Source organism: Trichomycterus rosablanca, chromosome 12 (assembly GCF_030014385.1).
Source record: "Trichomycterus rosablanca isolate fTriRos1 chromosome 12, fTriRos1.hap1, whole genome shotgun sequence".
NCBI classification, from domain to species: domain Eukaryota; kingdom Metazoa; phylum Chordata; class Actinopteri; order Siluriformes; family Trichomycteridae; genus Trichomycterus; species Trichomycterus rosablanca.
In genome coordinates this window covers 32035394-32052582 of record NC_085999.1, presented here as the reverse complement: position 1 = coordinate 32052582, position 17189 = coordinate 32035394, and the positions used below count along the sequence as shown (strand labels likewise).

Genomic DNA, 17189 nt, shown 5'->3' with positions numbered 1-17189 from the left:
TAAACGAATTAAATTAAAACAGTATTTACCACTATTACGCATGCGCACTACAAAACTGCTTTAAACAACACTTCTGTTCAGCCCCGCCTCATTTTGCGCCCCTTTATTCATGAAGTTGCGTTTCTTCCACACGCGCCTCCTCCCGCCACACACACACACACACACACACACACACTTTTTCTCTCCTCTCCCAGTTAAGCTTTTATTTTAATTGGTCTGCTGCTGCTGGGATGGAAGTCGTTTCCTCACATTAACGTTAGCAGCAGGACATACTGGAGCGCAGCTGAACTGAACTTTTCCAGACGGGCGGAGATCAGACCCACATGCTCAGCGCTGTGCTGTGCAGTTTGTTCTGCGGTAGTGAATGATCGAGTCACTTCGAGCAGACTGAGAATGGAGCGCTAGTTTCTCGGACATCCTGCCACTATGGGATGTGGACTGAGGAAGCTGGAGGAGCCTGAGGACAGCAGCCCGGGCAAAATCTATTCCACCCTGAAACGACCGCAAGTAGAAACTAAAACCGACACCGTGTACGAGTATGTGCTGCTGGACTTCAGCTTAGAAGGTACTTGTATACTTTTATTTCTGTTTGGTCTGAAGCAGCTTCAGCAACTGCTGCAAAAGTTTCACAGAGATTTAGAACTGAATAATTCTGCTACTTCTGTTTCAAACATGTAACTTTAATTATTTTTGAGTATGTTTTTCTGAGTATTTCAGACATTGGTTGGGTAGAATGTTTTGAAAAGGTAGTGATGACTGAGTATTAAATACTGTCCTAAATGAATTCAGTAATTTATTATATTAAAATACATTATCATTCCTCGTTTTTGTTTGTTAACAATTTTTGAAAATTACTTTAATAGTAGGATAACAAAATAAACAGAATGGAGCGCTGTATGGAAAATAGCCACTTACAGAATGGAATAGAATGCCTTTATTTGTCATATATACATATACAGACGTACAGTGCAACGAAATTCTTTACTGCATATCCCAGCTTGTTTGGAAGCTGGGGTCAGAGCGCAGGGTCAGCCATCGTACGGCGCCCCTGGAGCAGACAGGGTTAAGGGCCTTTCTGAAGGACCCAACAGTGGCTGCATGGCAGAGCTCAGAGTCGAACTCTCAACCTTTCAGTTGATAGCCAAAGCTCTACCCACCTGTACATTTGCTTGTGAAGCACTTTTATTATTCAATGCACCAATCCATCATTTACCAGTTCATTTGTTCACAGGTATAAACTCCAACACGTTTGAGTGGTGACGTTGTTTCGTTTCATTTTTGTGTTTTACCACAGCTTTATCCTGGTCAGGGTCACAGTGTGTCCAGATGTTCCTTAATCACTGGGCATAATACAGTAACACCCTAGACAGAACACCAATCCATGCGGTACTTCAAGTACCCCACCCCCCCATAGACATAGCCAATCATGTCTGTATGTAGATGCTTGACCTGGCCATTGCTGGACATTCAAACCTGGATCCCAGAGGTAGTAAGCTACCATAACTGGTGACGTTATAGTAAATTAAATTGTACTACTAGAAAAATCTTTTTTTGTTATTGTTGTTGAATATGCAAAACTAAAACTACATTGGGTTTTGACTTTTTTGTATTTTTTAAATACCATTATTACCTGGTTAAATAGTCTGAAACTGTTAATAAAATTACTGTATTTTAAATACATTGTGTGACATTGCTAAATAGCCTGCATGTACTTTGTCACAAGGGCACTGTCCAGTAGGTTTCAATGTCCTTCAAGTTGTTAGATCTTCCTATTTCTCATAGCAACAGCACCATCGAGCTTAGAAATAGGTCAGGGGGGCTAATTGCCCACATGAGGGCATGCAGGCAAAGCAGACGCGTCTCTCACGTAAATTCCTTACACACACAGCAAATTCCTGTCCTCATTCCTGTAGCAAATGTACACGGTTGCCACAAGTCAGACCTGCTTACTGTTTTTTAGATGAATACATACAGAACCCATACAGAGTGGTACTGTGAGAGTGGGTGATACTGCAAAAATATGATTATTTCATTATACATTTATATATTACAGTATTTATTAAAGATCAGTGTCAGTTTCACACACTTTAACAGTCGGTGCCATTGACTCATCAAAATGTGGTCTAATAGAGTGGTGGTCATGCTCCTGCCCCAAAATAAGTGTATGCACTATTTTGCCAAAAGTATTTAGACACCTGGCTATCAGCTTGTTTGTTTGTACAACAGCCGTTCCTCTTTATGTCTGTGGAGATTTGTGCCCACTCAGTCAAAGGAGAATTTGGCAGGGCACTGGAGTTTTTTTTAACCAAGTTTTTCTTCATGTCTTTATAGTTCTTAATTTCTGCACATGAGTGCTGTAATGCTGGAACAGGAAAGGGTCTTCCCTAAACTATTGCTGCATATAATTTACATTATATAATTAATTTATTACACATTAGCAATTAATCTGTCTGATGCATATACATTCAAAAAACTAGTGTCCCAACACTTTTGTCCATATAGTATATAAACATAAAACCCCATAATCTTTAGTAGCAGCTAGTGATATTAATGATTAACTAGTTAATCGATAACGACAAATAAGTCATTGTTTCATTAACCACTTTATCCTGGTCAGGCTCTCAGCTGGCCCAGTTCCAGTGGGAAACACTGGGCATAAAGCAGAAATACCCTGGACAGGGCGCTCTAAATAAATTCCCTGCTTGTGGACATTTTAAAGTTTAAGAGTTGATTAGTTAGAGCTGATTTAACTGATGATTAGAAGGCAAACCAGGTTGATGAGTCTGTCGGTTCTGCATAATGACCTTGACACCTCAAAGTCTATAAAAGTCTGTCTGCTCTGTGAAGGATTTGGTTTGGTAAACAATGGCTGGGAACAACAGCTTTCTCTAAGAATCTGCATCTGTTTACACAAGTTCCCAATCCGGTCCGATGTGTGGTTTATTTCAACAAATCTGTTACCCATAATTCCAAGAATCCTCTTGTTTTTGGTATGGCTGGTTGCTGCCTTGATTGTCAGACCCCGCTGTGGTGCAATAAAAGGAAAATCCTATTGAAAGTCTGATGGGATTAGCATGTTTAGGTAAAGCATTTAAGTCAGGCTTTGATGAAGTGTGTGACTTACTTGGAGATTAAAGCAATTGACTGACTAGTCATCAGTAAGGTGTCCTACAGTTTCTTTACCTGTGACATTTAATGCTGATGGCATTTTGTTCTGGCCATAAATGTACAACAGTGCAGTATTAGTTTTATCATTAATAGCACGCAAGTACAAATCATGACAATGCCATAACCATATGTGACTAGAAGTCCCAGAGAGCATATCTGGACCTGTGTGTATGGCTGGATGCAGTGACCTCACTATGCTTGGTTTGTAGCTTAACTGGTTCAGGTACAGCAAAGCGTTTTGCACAGACCAAGCAAACTGAGATAATGCAAGTAACTAAGTGCTAACATATGGTGCTAAATGATTTTTCAGCCTTACAAATGTGCACTTTGGTATCATAACATACACTATATGGACAAAAGTATTGGGACACCCTTTCTAATTACTGAATTTATATGTTTCAGCAACAACAATTGCTAACGTGTAATAAATAAAATATATTATATTAAGAAGATTATACACATCCAACTTTGTAGCAACAGTTTAGGGAAGGCCCATTCGGTTCCAGCCTGACTGCCCCCTTTGCACAAAGCAAACTCTATTAAGACATGATAAAATCTTGATTTAAAGAAACTCCAGTGACCTGCACAGAGCCCAGACCTCAGCTCCACTGAACAGCTTTGGAATGAACTGGAACATTAATTGAGGCTTTCATGACCCCTACCAGTGCCCAGCCATACAAATGCTCTTTTGACTAAATGGGTACAAATTCCTACAGACATACTTCAAAGTCTTGTGAGAAGCCTTCTCAAAAGAGTGGCTGTTGTTATAGCTGAAAATATGACACAGAGGTCACTCTATTTTAATACCATTTGTTTTTTAACTCATGCTCAGGTGTTCAATTACCTTTGGCAATATAGTGTCAATACTATAAGTGACAATACTGAATTGAATATATTAAGCAACAAATATTAATATATATATACTGTATATATGTGTGTGTGTGTGTGTGTGTGTGTGTATATATATATATATATGTGTGTGTGTGTATATATATGTGTGTGTGTGTGTGTATATACAGTATGTGTGTGTGTGTGTGTGTGTGTGTGTATGTATGTATATATATAAACAGTATATATATATATATATACAGTGTATCACAAAAGTGAGTACACCCCTCACATTTCTGCAAATATTTTATTATATCTTTTCATGGGACAACACTATAGACATGAAACTTGGATATAACTTAGAGTAGTCAGTGTACAACTTGTATAGCAGTGTAGATTTACTGTCTTCTGAAAATAACTCAACACACAGCCATTAATGTCTAAATAGCTGGCAACATAAGTGAGTACACCCCACAGTGAACATGTCCAAATTGTGCCCAAAGTGTCAATATTTTGTGTGACCACCATTATTATCCAGCACTGCCTTAACCCTCCTGGGCATGGAATTCACCAGAGCTGCACAGGTTGCTACTGGAATCCTCTTCCACTCCTCCATGATGACATCACGGAGCTGGTGGATGTTAGACACCTTGAACTCCTCCACCTTCCACTTGAGGATGCGCCACAGGTGCTCAATTGGGTTTAGTCCATCACCTTTACCTTCAGCTTCCTCAGCAAGGCAGTTGTCATCTTGGAGGTTGTGTTTGGGGTCGTTATCCTGTTGGAAAACTGCCATGAGGCCCAGTTTTCGAAGGGAGGGGATCATGCTCTGTTTCAGAATGTCACAGTACATGTTGGAATTCATGTTTCCCTCAATGAACTGCAGCTCCCCAGTGCTAGCAACACTCATGCAGCCCAAGACCATGATGCTACCACCACCATGCTTGACTGTAGGCAAGATACAGTTGTCTTGGTACTTCTCACCAGGGCGCCGCCACACATGCTGGGCACCATCTGAGCCAAACAAGTTTATCTTGGTCTCGTCAGACCACAGAGCATTCCAGTAATCCATGTTCTTGGACTGCTTGTCTTCAGCAAACTGTTTGCGGGCTTTCTTGTGCGTCAGCTTCCTTCTGGGATGACGACCATGCAGACCGAGTTGATGCAGTGTGCGGCGTATGGTCTGAGCACTGACAGGCTGACCTCCCACGTCTTCAACCTCTGCAGCAATGCTGGCAGCACTCATGTGTCTATTTTTTAAAGCCAACCTCTGGATATGACGCCGAACACGTGGACTCAACTTCTTTGGTCGACCCTGGCGAAGCCTGTTCCGAGTGGAACCTGTCCTGGAAAACCGCTGTATGACCTTGGCCACCATGCTGTAGCTCAGTTTCAGGGTGTTAGCAATCTTCTTATAGCCCAGGCCATCTTTGTGGAGAGCAACAATTCTATTTCTCACATCCTCAGAGAGTTGTTTGCCATGAGGTGCCATGTTGAATATCCAGTGGCCAGTATGAGAGAATTGTACCCAAAACACCAAATTTAACAGCCCTGCTCCCCATTTACACCTGGGACCTTGACACATGACACCAGGGAGGGACAACGACACATTTGGGCACAATTTGGACATGTTCACTGTGGGGTGTACTCACTTATGTTGCCAGCTATTTAGACATTAATGGCTGTGTGTTGAGTTATTTTCAGAAGACAGTAAATCTACACTGCTATACAAGCTGTACACTGACTACTCTAAGTTATACCCAAGTTTCATGTCTATAGTGTTGTCCCATGAAAAGATATAATGAAATATTTGCAGAAATGTGAGGGGTGTACTCACTTTTGTGATACACTGTATATATATATTAATTAATCTCCAGATTTTACACCTCAGTGTTTTAGCTGATATACCGAATTCTATGTGTTTTCTGTATCTCTGAACTGATGTGATGCTGAGTGTGATTCGAGATACTTCGCTATAGAGTGAGAAATGTGAAGTTGGAAAATACAAAGATGTCTTATGATGCAGGTATTTAAACCTCATTACAATAGTTCTGTATTATATTTTATTGTCAACCATTAAATGCACAGTACTCATAGAAGTCCACAAATTAGATGGCTGGGGTATTTTTAGCCCAGGGCAGTAACAGATATTGTGCCAAACCAGCAGGGGCCTGAACATGTCAAAACATGCTGCGCTAAATTTTTTCCTTTCTTTAAAAGCTTCCTCCCCAGTTTATTTGGCAATGCTTACCTGTGTCCTCCTGTACAGTCCTTTTATCAAGGCCATACATCAGCAATCATAATTAGCTGTGGCCATGAATTGAACATTGAAGGACCAAACCTATCATGCCATTCTAAAACATTGCTGCCATGTCAACAACTAATGGGAACACTGATTTATCCTAAAGTTCTGCAAAGCTAGCGAGTAGAATATTATTTCTATTTATTTATCATTTTTAAATAACTATATGGGGGGCATTTTGATCATATCTGAATACTTTCCCGCTCCATATATATTGTGTATACAACCTTTAAAAAATAAAATGTGTATTCTAATATGTATTAAATCAGCATATCAAGCTTAGCGAGTTTAAGGATTTTTTCGGAGAATTTGTGCTTGGATACCAGATGTTGCAGTCAGAGAACCAGCAGATTAACTATCTGACCTTAATCGTTGACAGGCTCAGTTTCACTGGACAGCTGAGTTTTGAAGTACTGTACTGGAATGATGGTGTCAAACCTGAAAAGTTGCAATGGCTGCAGATATCTCGCGTAATAATCAAGTTCCTCAAAATAACAGCCTATAAAAACATTGTGATCCAGCTATGATGTTTACACACACATCTGATCATAATCAAATTTGTCTAGATGTCTAAATTATAATAAAACCGACTATACTTAGCCCACTAATCATTTCTGGGACTACATCTGTGTAGAAACATTGATGTGATCCAAGGAAAACGAACCCAAACAAAAAGAGCACCAAATAGTCTGTGAGCATGGTAAATCATCAATAGTGATCCTATAGGTGAATATACTAACATACGCCTTACTGTGTTTGTGTGGGTCTGCTCTGGGTATTACTTCTGCTACTATTTACCCCAACCTTTTAAAAACAAGCCAGTCGGTGGACTTGCTACTCTTAATTGCCCCTAGGTGGGATGAGAGAGTGAATGTGATGGCCTTTGTTGCCCTGCAATCTTACATTCTTTGGATATGTTGAAGTTTACACTCATGTTTCCCTCTGTTTGGTGGTGCCACACAGATCCAGAAACCTGGAGACCTGGGTTCTTAACTTTTGCTTACTTTGAGGAGATATTGATGTTCATCATATGCCTGTGTGTTTACTTCAAGTACTTCATATCAGCGGGTTCATATGGATGTACATATGTATATCGGCCGGTGCTATCAGCCATTCAGGCATTTAAGCACAGTTGTGACACAGCTGAGGTCACGTGATGGCTTGGCGTCCTATCCGTGGTGTGTTACTGAATTGCACCCGGTAATGCCAGGGAAACCGGACCCATCTCAACACTCACACCAGGATAAAGCAGTGGTAAAAATAATTTTAAATGGAAAATATGTCCGTGTGTGCATCAAGCTTAACTGTAAAGAGTTTCTCCCCATGTCCATATAATTTTCCTTTGTTTTTCTCCCACCTCGCAAAAACATACAAAAGGGAATTAGCTACTCTAAATTTCCCCTATGTGTAAGTGAATGTGTGTGTGTGTGTGTGTGTGTGTGTTTTGGCCAGCAATTATTTGTTCACCTATCAGTGTGTATTTCTTCTGCCCAGTATTACAGGGATTAGACTTTTCAGTTTCTACCATAAATTCAACAATATCTAACAATATCAGGTCAGATGTAGCCTAGCGGTTAAGGTACTGGACTAGTAATCAAAAGGTCACTGGTTCAAGCCCACCACTGCCAGGTTGCCTCTGTTGGACCCATAAGCAAGGCCCTTAGCCCTCAATTGCTTAGACAGTATACTGTCACACTACTGTAAGTCGCTTTGGATAAAAACGTCTGCTAAATGCTGAAAATGTAAATATCAGTATCTTTGTCATCATGACAATTTTACACAGATTTTTACCAAAAAATAAACAGATGGGTTGCTTCTCCCTGATCGTAGCTTGTTTCCACTACATTTTTGGTTTGTTACTGCTCTCTTTAAAGCTCCTAACACTGTGGATCATAAAATCTCCCATAAATTCTTTCTACTTTTCCCCCCACACTTTCCCCTGGAACTGCTACCAGACATCCAGCAGATACTCTACGTTTTACATTTGCATTTTCAGCATTTAGCAGACGCTTTTATCCAAAGCGACTTACACAATGAGCTGAACACGATGAGCAATTGAGGGTTAAGGGCCTTGCTCAGGGACCCAACAGTGGCAACTTGGTGGTGGCGGGGCTTGAACCGGCAACCTTCTGTTTACTAGTCCAGTACCTTAACCACTGAGCTGTCACTGCCCTTTTAAAGACTGATGTTTTACCAGTCTTTTACTTTTTAAGCACTCTTTTTAATGCACCCTTTCCCAGTACTATTTATTTCTTCTTTCAGACTTTCACATGTCACTTTCTCTTCTTTCCTTCTTTTTCTTCAATCAACCTCATTACTTCACCTTCTTTCATTTGAGTTTTCTTATTTTCTTGAATTCTCTCTCTCTTTCCCTCTCTCTCTCCGTCTCTGCTCGATGAGAGGAGAACAGAGGGTTTAGTGTGTGATTTTAAATGCTTGATGGTGGGAGGGGGCATAAGGGGGAGTCCCCGGGGAAAAATGCCAGTCCTCTTAGAAGCTGATGTTGTGCGTGTTGTTCATTGAATGCCAGCACACTCTCATTTTTCTGCTATCTGCTGCCCAGGTGTGATGCCTCATTTATGCCACGGGGCAGCAGGAATGATCACCGGATCAGTGTGATAACAACCAGCCAAAGTTTGTATTCTACAGTTGTAGGAGTGGGAATTGAAATGTCCAGAGTGTTTATTGTTTATCTGAACAGGAGCTTAGCTTCCCATCTAATAAAAAGGGAACTGTGAAATATTCACTTAATTTATTTATACCCTCAATGTGGAAAAAATTAACAATGGCTTACTGTACCAAAACCCAAAGCTATAAACCACATACTAAAGTCTCTCTTTATTAAACATTACTGTTTTTCATTTCTATCACTGCATGGTGGTACAGACTGGCACAATTACAAACTGTTATTAATAAAAAAATACTTATCACTGTGCCTCATGTGCTTTTGTGCATTTTGTGCTTTTGGTTCTGCTTATATCCTCTACAGCTATCAGTAATTAAATATGGTGTCAATTAAAAAAAAGTAAACTTACATTACATGAAACTTCTATTTACACCATTGTGAGTTAGTGTTGGGTTATTTTTTTACCCTTGACAGCTGGTGCTGTACCATATGAAACCCCATATTAAAGCAATGAAGCATATAACCACAAAACCTTCCACAAAAGCTCTTCTGTTCCTCCCACCTCCTAAAATAGGGGATCTTGAAACAGAAGGTCTGTGATTGGCTGATATTTGTAAAGGAAAATGGTTAGTCAGTATCAGTCATAAAAAGGCTAGAAACTAGTATTCCAATATTGCTACACTATATAGCCTGTGTGGAAAACACATTAAATGTGGTACAAAATGATGATGGTTCTCTTGTCATCCCTAATTTCAGACTGGTCTCTGCTGGGGGAAGATCTTTCAGCGTTATAGCCCCTACACTATGGAACTCTTTACCACAATCTCTCCATTTCTGCTCCCACTTTCATCCTTTAAAACTCAACTTAAAACATACCTGTTTTCTCAATATTTTCATCAAGCTCCTCCTGTAAACAGTTGATAAAGTTTTCTTGGAAAGGCGACATTGAGTATGAGAAAGGCACTATATAAATCTAACATTATTATTGTTATTAAAATTTTTATTTTTGGGAGGGCATAAAGTTTGTGGCCCTACAAGACTAGCATGGTCTTTAATTGCATCCTATCTGTACTGATGTATTTTCATGGGTAATAACAGTCCATCATACATTTGGGTTAAATAAGGCATTTTTAAGCATGGGACTGGGTAAGCACATGGGTGAATTCACTTACCCATAGGGTCTAGCTTAATTTTAAATTATTTTAGAATTCTGCGCAATGCCACATCAACCAATCAGAAATGAGCAGTTTGGGTGACTTTAGTGTTGCATTTTCTTACTCCCTTGTTTCTTTGTTTTTCAGGCAGTCGACCCACGGTGCAGTACCTCTCTTCTCTGTGTGAGCTGCCTCATGCCCTGCAGCCCTACTACACTCAGGGCTATGTACTGGCTGCCTTCCATCCCATCATCCTCTCTGTGGGCCGCACACGCTCGCTACCTTGCAGTCTGCTCTACCGGGCCATCCTGACCAGGCAGCGCCCAAGGTAACACTCACAACTTTTGTTATATCTCATGTTTTACCATGTTTATCATGAGCAGTCCTGCCCATCACAAGACACATATACACACATTCACATACACACACTCACACTCAGGACAGTTAACCTGACTGTTTTAATTTAAAAACATGTGGTCCGGTCATGCTAAGTATTTTTAGGTTTGTATGTAGACATGCTGACCATGACAAATCGAGCATGACCTTCAGCAGGGTTCATCACACCAGTCGAGGTCACAGATTTCACAGGCTTTGAAACTATCCTGTGAAAAATCACAGTGTTGCTATATTCTCCTTTTCATTTTATTTTCATGATATACCACTATTAGGTTCTGGTCAGGGTCGCAGTGGGTCCTGTATCTTTGGAATCACTGGGTGCAGTGGGTCTCTTACCATTGCTACGTGTAATCTCCGGGACTGGTCAAGGCACCTGTTTGAGGTGGAGAAGGGAAGGGGGGTCACATGGAGCTAAGCGTGGCTCTCCGTATGTGATATGTATGTTATGTGGGAACTCAACACTGACAGGTGATAAGAGGTGACTACAGATTGGACTCGTGTCGTAGGGGGACGTGATGATTTAGCTATATATTATATTATTAATTATATTAGACCCTGTGCAAAATAGACTTTTTCTAAACCTGTAAATTTCTGTGTGTTTCAGTAAGCATGCAGTGGCCATGGTCCACAGTGTGCCAGTACTGAGGGTAGAAGAGTGGCCACTGCTTGGAGAGTCCCTCACCAGCGACACTGTAAAAGCACTTATAGGCCGGGTCAGTGTTTATTGTCTGTACGACTGTGTTAAATCTATTTAAAATGTTTATATTTACTCTGTTTACACTTGGTTAATTTAATAGTTAGAAAGTTTTGACTTTTTAGTTTAATGAAATTTAATTGTCTGGGGATTCCTGGCTCTCTGGGTTGCCAGGTTTTTTCTAAGTAGAGCTTTAGGGCATTTTATATTAAGAGATGCTGTTTTAACAAATTGTCTGTGATTCTGGACTTCAGCCTTTCCTAATTCATAATGTCCACTCCTAATTTGGCTTACATTGTGTTTGTATATCGTTTAGGTAAACAGCAGTGCCCGCGGTGGTTTGCAGTTCGTGGGCTCTCTGCTCCATCAGGCCGGAGGTGGAAGGTCTAACGGCAGGATGGCGAGTCCAAGACGAAGTGGCCGTTCCCCACCGCTAACACCACCTGAGGCCAGAGACGTGGAGGATGGAGGATACAGCTCAGGTGTTAGACTGCTATCAGAAATACTTTATTAGCTTAATAGAATCATGTATATATGTAATGTATATGTTATGGAGAGGGAGGACTCAAAATACCCATTAAGCAGTTGGTCCTGCTTTACTGGAATCACTGGGCACAATGCACATTCCAGACAGGACGCCAATCCATGACCAGGGCCTCTGCCATTTGGCACAGATTTTACACTCAATGCGTTTTCTGACACAACCCTTCCTGACAGGCACTAAGAGCACACTGGTAAGTTCACCTTCCAATGGCTGGAATGTTAAGCCACACCCTCTTTCCTTCCCCAGAGATAGCATTCATGTCTGTGTAGATGCCTGACCAGTCAATAGCACTGCTATCAAGATTCAAACCAAAATGTAAACCTCAGACCTCAGCTAGTGGGTTTGCTTGATTTACCAATGTGCCAATAAAGTGCAGAATTTTTTTACTTGGTTAAATCATGTGATTGAACCCAATCATAATATGTCTACAAAAAGTGACCAGTTACATAGTGCTTACTTCACTCTACACAAAGAACAGCAGGGCTGCAGGTTTTTTATACTAGACAGAAATAAATTACACCTGATTCAACTTCTTTAACCAAATGAGTATAAATCAAGGTCTTGAACACCTTTATGGAGAAAGGAATCCTGATTTAACCCCCTTAGTTCAGCACTAAACAGGGTTTTGGCTCAGATTTTGCCAATCAAAGATCTAAATCTGCTTCCATTTTTCTATTTCATCTTCAGATCTGAGTCTGCTGGTGCTGTTTCACTCCTGGGCTCCAGGTTGTGCGCCGCTGGACACACAAGCCTTCTGCTACCACCAGGGGGCACTGTCCATGCGCGTGTCCAGGAAAGGCCAAGTCGTTAGTGCCCTGGAGGCTGACTGGCTCGAGCTGACGGCTGCCTACTATCGCAAGGGCTGGTCTTTAGTGGACTCGTTCGTATACTGGGACACACCTACAGGTATTTATTTAATGTGATCTGTACAGTTAACAAAATTGACTGGAATAGTTATAGCAGAGTAAGTTTGTTCCCTGACAATACCACAGCCATCCATGGCCTGGAGTCAGAAAGCATAACTGTGGGTCCTCTCTAGACAGGAGAAATCATATTCTATATTTTTGTAACAGCAACAAGACAGCGCAATGAATGAATGAATGCGCCCCCATCCCAGTGTGATGTTTTGGCTAATGGGAGAAGCTAAATGGAATCAGTGGAATCAGAAGAATGTGATCCAATCATTGTCTGCTGTAGCCATTAAAAGTTGACTTCTTTAAAACGAGACAAACTTTTTTAAAGCACCGTATATCTGTACTTTCTCAAAACGAATATTTATAATACCCCCCAAATTTATTACCCACATCTTCTAAGTGTCTGCTTCTGGTTTGTTTCCTCTTCCTGTCTCGTCTCTTCTCTCCCACCATCGCTATATTTAGAGCTCACATCCTGACCTCATGACCTCACTTCCTCTCTTACACCACACTAATAAAAGCTAAATCAGATGTGGTGAGAGAGTGAGCGAACATCTGGGGCCTCAGAATGTAGAACATGAACGAGCCACCAAAAAACGGCTTGTCTCTAATCTAGGTGAACTGATTTTACTCAGAAGAAGTTCAGTGATATCTTTACTAGGTCAGTGACACATTTTCAGTCTTGAGTAAATGAGACTGACAGAATGTTGCACTGCTGAGAGATACAGATGAAGCATAATCCCATCAGTTCTATCCAGTTCAAATCGCCACTGTTTATTTTTTATAACTGCATAGCTATTATACTGACAGCTGCTCATTTAAATAATTTATTTATAATTTCTTAGGAAGCTTTTTTAATAGACCTGCTTTGCATTATTTAAAGTAAGTAAAGATTTTCAGCACTTTTATATTTTGGTTGGAAACAGTGATGGTGGGAGTAGCAGTAATTGGTCGAGAGACTGAGAGACGCTTATAGTCCAGATTTAGCGCCATCTGATTTCCACCTTTTTGAATGCTCAAAGAAGCTTTAACCTGAAGAAGATTTTCATGTGATGACGTGAAAGCAGCGGTGCATCAGTGTCTACACGCTAAACCAAAAACATTTTATGCTGATGGCATTAAAAAGTTGGTACAACACTGGGAACAATGCATCAGAAGGTGACTATGTAGAGAAGTGTTCGCCTGTTTGCCCATTCTCCCTTCAAGAAAAATGTACAAGGTTGTTTCACTTTCTCATTACAGTGCAGCTTAATTTTTCTCTGTTTCTTACAGGTGAGCCGGTACCCAGGTCATTAGAGGGGCTGTTTGTGTATGAGGAGAGACACCCTGCACCTCCTGCTAATGACACCATCGTTGTCGAGCAGTGGACTGTTATTGAGGTCAGTAATACACTGCACTAGCACTGCTCATTTACATAAATATTTAATAAACCAGTCATTAGACAGGAGTGTTGTTCAAAAAACATCCACACATGGGCCAAAAGCTTCAGGTAATGTTTACAACAAACTTTAGAATTGGGGAAAATGTGAACTGAGTGACTTGTGGCATGGTTAATGGTGCCACAATTCTACAGTTTACATAAAATGGTGCCAAAAAAAACATCCAGTGAGCGGCATTTCTGAGGACGGAAATGCTTTGTTGAAGATTAAATTAGGTCAGACAATGGTCAGGCTTTTTATGATTTCTTTTTTCAACTCTTGTGTAAGTTACTTACATATTCAAATTTTAGAAACAAAAACTTTTAGGTATGTATTTGGACAGATGCATAAGCTGTATAAATAAAACATATTAAAAAAACCTGAATTATTCCAGGACTCAAATGTAAAGACAGATTACGGGCCGCTCCTACACACCCTGGCTGAGTTTGGTTGGTTACTGACCTGTGTGCTTCCCACACCCATTATTCGTCATGACAGGTAAGATATACACACACACACTTTTCTGCTTCTCTTTGTTCAGTTAATATATTGTGGCTCGGTGGGTAGCACTGTCGCCTCACAGCAAGTGGGACATTAAACTTGTCAACTGATGAATTTTGTGTAATGAATAACTACCGTTTCTGTCATGAATGTAAACAAAGTGTGTAAAACATGATGTTAAAATCCTAATAAATAAATAAATATTCAGTCAATATGACAATTATTTTTATTTTGTCAGTGATGGAAATCTTGCCACCAAACAAGTGGTGTTTCTGCAGCGACCTGTTAAATCCCAATCCTTGACACAACGACACAACAGTCAGGTATGAGAAACATTTCTGCTTTAACAGACAGTTTAAATACCCCAGTTAAATCATTTATAACACTTACTGTGTGGAACAACCTGTCAAGGGTCTATAGCATACTCTACTATAGCATTCTCACTCTCCTTTTTCTGTTTTATCTTCTAGGCTAGCTGTAGCCGCAGAGAGACGGTCAATCACTCGTTGAGCCGAGGGGTGGCAGCATCTCACACAGAGGAGCTTTCCTCCACTTCAGGAGGCACTGGGGTTTTTCCTATGTTTGGTGGGGGCTATCCTAGTGCCCTGTCCCATTTGGAAGAGGGAGGCTTCGAGCAGGATGATGGAGCAGCTGAGGTCACCTGTATATGACCAACCTGAAATCAGGCTTTTCAAACCAGAGGAATCCTTTTTATATGCTTTTAACTTAAGCTTTTTTACATTTATCCCAATCCATGTGTACTGGAGGCAAACACTGAGCACTTTTATCATTTTATGAAGCCATATGTTTTTTACAGAGAGACTTTATACCGTTTATATGACTAAATCACACGCTGTCAGGGTTGGGCAGTTAACGGAATGCAAGAATCAGGAATACGTATTCAGATGTTGAAAAATCTACATTTAAATAAATCATAATAATAATCAATAATAACTCACAAGCACACATCACTTTATAGAGTTGCTTTTTTCTATACACAGCTGCAAAACTAGGTTGCCTCCAAACTGTGGCTGTCCTCAAGACCCCCCTCCCCCTGAATCCCTTCAGCCCACCCTCCCTCAGACACAGCCAGAGCTGAGACTTGAACTTGAGAGCTTGGGATCTCTGAAGTGGTAGGCTGGCATGTTAGGCCGCTCCCTCTATAGACCCGAGCGCCCTTCATTTGCACTCTAAAATATTCCACATACGTTTCCTGTTTTGTATGTACTTTAATGAAATATTTACTGACACAATTTACCACAAGACTGTTTTCATCAAAAGTTTGTTCCAGTATTCTGCCCAACCCACACATCAATCACAACCCATCTGATCACGATCATCACAAAGCCCTTTTAAGGTGCAAGTTTGTGTACACTTCACATGTTTTGGGTTTTTCTGCTCACACTTGCTTATTTTTAGTTACGTTTTCCTGTTTTTCTTCTTTCTTTTTTCCACACAAGTCAGCATCTCACTTCCTCCTGACACCTGCAATGACTCAAACCTGACTCAAGGCTCCTCCACCACCACTGCAGGATGTAAATATTTTTTTTGTGAATTTTGGACACGCATTTTGGTACTAAGGACACCCGGAGCACTGCAGTCAGAACAAGAACTCCATCCCCTTTTAAATGCTCCCCCCTTTTTTTACAGGGAGATTCTGAGAGATTGTAAATGTGTTTGGAGGGTGTACGTGTAAAATGATCACAATTGTGTTAAATGCTTTAAATTTCAGTTTTTGTCTTGAACAAATTACACCCACAGTAGTTCTACATGACAGCTTGTACAGCATTAGTGCTACTCAGCGTTGCTATGAATAGAGTCTGATGAAACGTTTAAAATAACGAAGAACTGGTTACATTTAATTGTTGTAGATTTGTTCCAAATTGATTAATAATTCCTAATAAGCATCTTCCTCTGCATTACTGTATTTGTGCTGCTGTATATAAGATTTAAAGCAATATTATTGTCTTATTTCCTGTATTTTGACTATAGCTACCCTAGGGTTGTGTATCAGCTACAGTATTTGGAGTGTTTAGTATTGTTAATAATAATATTTTTATGTGCTTGGGTGGTGCAGCGGTCTTTTATGCCAGCCTGATCGGTTATGGTTGGGGGAAGGGGGGTTTGGGTGGCTGAAGCCCTGCAGTGGATTGGCGTGATGGTGATACTGCCTTGTGCCCAGTGTGTCCTGATGGAACTGAACCCGGCATGACCCTGACCAGGATAAAGCAGTTTATAAAAATAAAATTGCCTCTAATTTACTTTTGCCTTGCCTCTATTTTTATAATCTTACAGGTTTTTTAGATAGATACCAAAGATAAACTTCAGAAAGTGTTTTTATGGTTAGAATAGGTGTTTTAATTATAAATTATAGGTTCATGTTAGTCAGCTCCACAATTACTGATCCCCACAGTTACACTTTTTTATTTGTTTAACTTTTAATTTAATCACGCAAGTCATTAAGAACAAATTCTTATCTAACCTGCAGTCTTATCTAATTGCAGCAGATTCAAATCGGCAATTGGAATTGACTAAATTGGGAGCTGAAGTGGAAAAAAAATCCAGTGAAATAGTAATATTGCAGCTTGAAAGAAATATTAATATTTATATTAAAAGAAATATTTAGCAGCTTGAAAGCTTTTAC

General features: G+C 40.3%; 1 protein-coding gene across 1 annotated transcript; it reads left to right on the top strand.

Moving 5' to 3' along the window:
• On the top strand, window positions 1-16806 carry rftn2 (raftlin family member 2). The gene is made up of 9 exons (XM_063005848.1): window positions 1-565; window positions 10226-10406; window positions 11079-11187; window positions 11485-11650; window positions 12400-12618; window positions 13899-14005; window positions 14439-14542; window positions 14784-14868; window positions 15016-16806. Exons 1-9 carry the CDS (start codon window positions 427-429, stop codon window positions 15214-15216), a joined length of 1311 nt encoding a protein of 436 aa, XP_062861918.1. The 5' UTR covers window positions 1-426; the 3' UTR covers window positions 15217-16806.
• The last annotated feature ends 383 nt before the right edge of the window (window positions 16807-17189 follow it).

Coding starts and splice junctions, on each gene's coding strand:
- rftn2 (XM_063005848.1), top strand. CDS start 427: ATGGGATGTGGACTGAGGAAGCTGGAGGAGCCTGAGGACAGCAGCCCG. Junction 10,407..11,078: donor CTGACCAGGCAGCGCCCAAG/GTAACACTCACA, acceptor TGTGTGTTTCAG/TAAGCATGCAGTGGCCATGG. Junction 14,869..15,015: donor CACAACGACACAACAGTCAG/GTATGAGAAACA, acceptor TTTATCTTCTAG/GCTAGCTGTAGCCGCAGAGA.